Source organism: Cupressus sempervirens, chromosome 7 (genome assembly GCF_028749045.1).
Source record: "Cupressus sempervirens isolate cs-2001-9-10 chromosome 7, ASM2874904v1, whole genome shotgun sequence".
NCBI classification, from domain to species: domain Eukaryota; kingdom Viridiplantae; phylum Streptophyta; class Pinopsida; order Cupressales; family Cupressaceae; genus Cupressus; species Cupressus sempervirens.
The window spans coordinates 312,952,794-312,954,507 of record NC_143124.1 but is presented as its reverse complement, the minus strand read 5'-3'; the positions used below and the strand labels follow the sequence as shown (position 1 = coordinate 312,954,507).

Here is a 1,714-nt window from a genome sequence, read left to right as displayed (position 1 = left end):
TTTTTGGAGAGACTTGTATTTTTTCATATGAAAGATTGATGGAACAAATAGCATATGTATTTGAAGGAATATGAATATAGTTTATAATGGTTCAATTTTTGTTCAATTTCACTCAATTCTAAAAAGAACTTATTCATTTTGTAGTTGGGGTCAAACCGTTGCCAGGGTAACTATTGGGCACGAATAATTGCTTAACTTCCAAACGAACCATGGGAAAAAAATTCAAATCAGCTTATAGTTCCTTTGATATCCATATTTTAATGTTCCTACAGTTGCAGGGTTAAAGAAAGGTTTCACTTGAACTGTGAGATGTCCTATTATTGACCAAACTATTTTAGGAAAAAAAGTGACAGTGGCAGTCACTTTGATTTATGGATCTATATGAGAAAAACATGTTGAAGGGTGGAAGAAATACAAGGGGGTCTCAAGCACTCCAATAAATTCCACTTTGAAAGAATCCCATAATTATTATATTTGAATGAATCATGGTTCCAAAGGAAATCTCTCTTCCCCATCTCCTCTATTGTGTAACAGTCATATCCAAACTATCTTTTTTGTTTTGTTTTGGGATCTAACGTGCCTTGACCTATTCTTCGGAGCATATCAGAGGTTATTGGAGTTCTTCGGATTGTTGGAGGAAATTTTGAAAGTGTTTTTTATGTTTGCGTTGATAGAATATCAATGTGACACTACCACATTACAACCCCAGGTTTCACTAACATTCTTTTCATGAAGTCCTTTGCTTCATTAAGGTGTCCTGATCGACCAAAAAAGTTTCCCATGCAGGTATAGTGATCCATTCTTGGGGGTATGTAGTAATCTTGAATCATGGACTCAATATAGCAAGGCCCCTCATCCACTAAACATGCACAATTACAAGCAGAGAGAACACCAATAAAGCTAATATGGTTTGGCTTTAAACTAGGAAATTTCATATTTTTAATGCGTTTGATGGATTGTCCATCGTCTCCATGATAACCATATCGTACGTTCATTGTATTCCATGAAACTATGTCATGATTGAGCATTTCCTCGAAGACTTTCTGGGCGTCTTCGATACTCCCACATTTGACATACATGTCAACAAGTGTATTGCCCATATAAAAATCAAGCACAAATACAGTTTTGATGATATAAGAATGTAATTGCGAGCCTTGTTGCGAAAGTGCTACACTGGCACAGACTTGAACAATACTTGTGAGAGTAACTTGGCTTGGATATATTCCAATTTCTTGCATTTTACCAAACAACTTTGATGTAAGTAAACTAAAATGGAACCAATTTCTGCTTGTTTTAAAATCCTTTCCAAAGGCAACTCTAAATATTGACAAATTCTTTCATATGAGACATTTATTTCACTAATTGTGTCATCAATCTTTTCAGCATAACCATAAACTCAATATCATATGCTTTTTTAAGATACCAAATACTTGACCATCAATTTATTCGAATATGAATAATTTACAACAGACCTCCACAAACCATTAACCATGGAAACAGAGTCCATGAAATGTCAAAAAACCAATTACATGTAGAACCAACATTTGAACTTATATCATAAACAAACTCACTCCAAAATCAATCAATATCATCGATTGACTCATACTAACTACTACTCATTTCCATCAGCATCTGATATAATACATACAAACCAATTGAAGTATTTTAAATAAGATTTGAATTTGGAATTCATATTGTGAGACCCGACTTGCAA

The 1,714-nt window shown here is 33.9% G+C and overlaps 1 protein-coding gene across 1 annotated transcript; it reads right to left on the bottom strand.

Annotated features, from left to right (window-relative positions):
* Window positions 1-689: 689 nt before the first annotated feature.
* On the bottom strand, window positions 690-1,238 carry LOC149546667 (pentatricopeptide repeat-containing protein At2g36980, mitochondrial-like). Its single transcript, XM_089794023.1, has one exon. The coding sequence runs from the start codon at window positions 1,236-1,238 to the stop codon at window positions 690-692; it is 549 nt and encodes a 182-aa protein (XP_089650149.1).
* Window positions 1,239-1,714: the final 476 nt, after the last annotated feature.

Excerpts from the sequence above, each read along its gene's own strand:
- LOC149546667 (XM_089794023.1), bottom strand. The coding sequence starts at position 1,238 with ATGCAAGAAATTGGAATATATCCAAGCCAAGTTACTCTCACAAGTATT.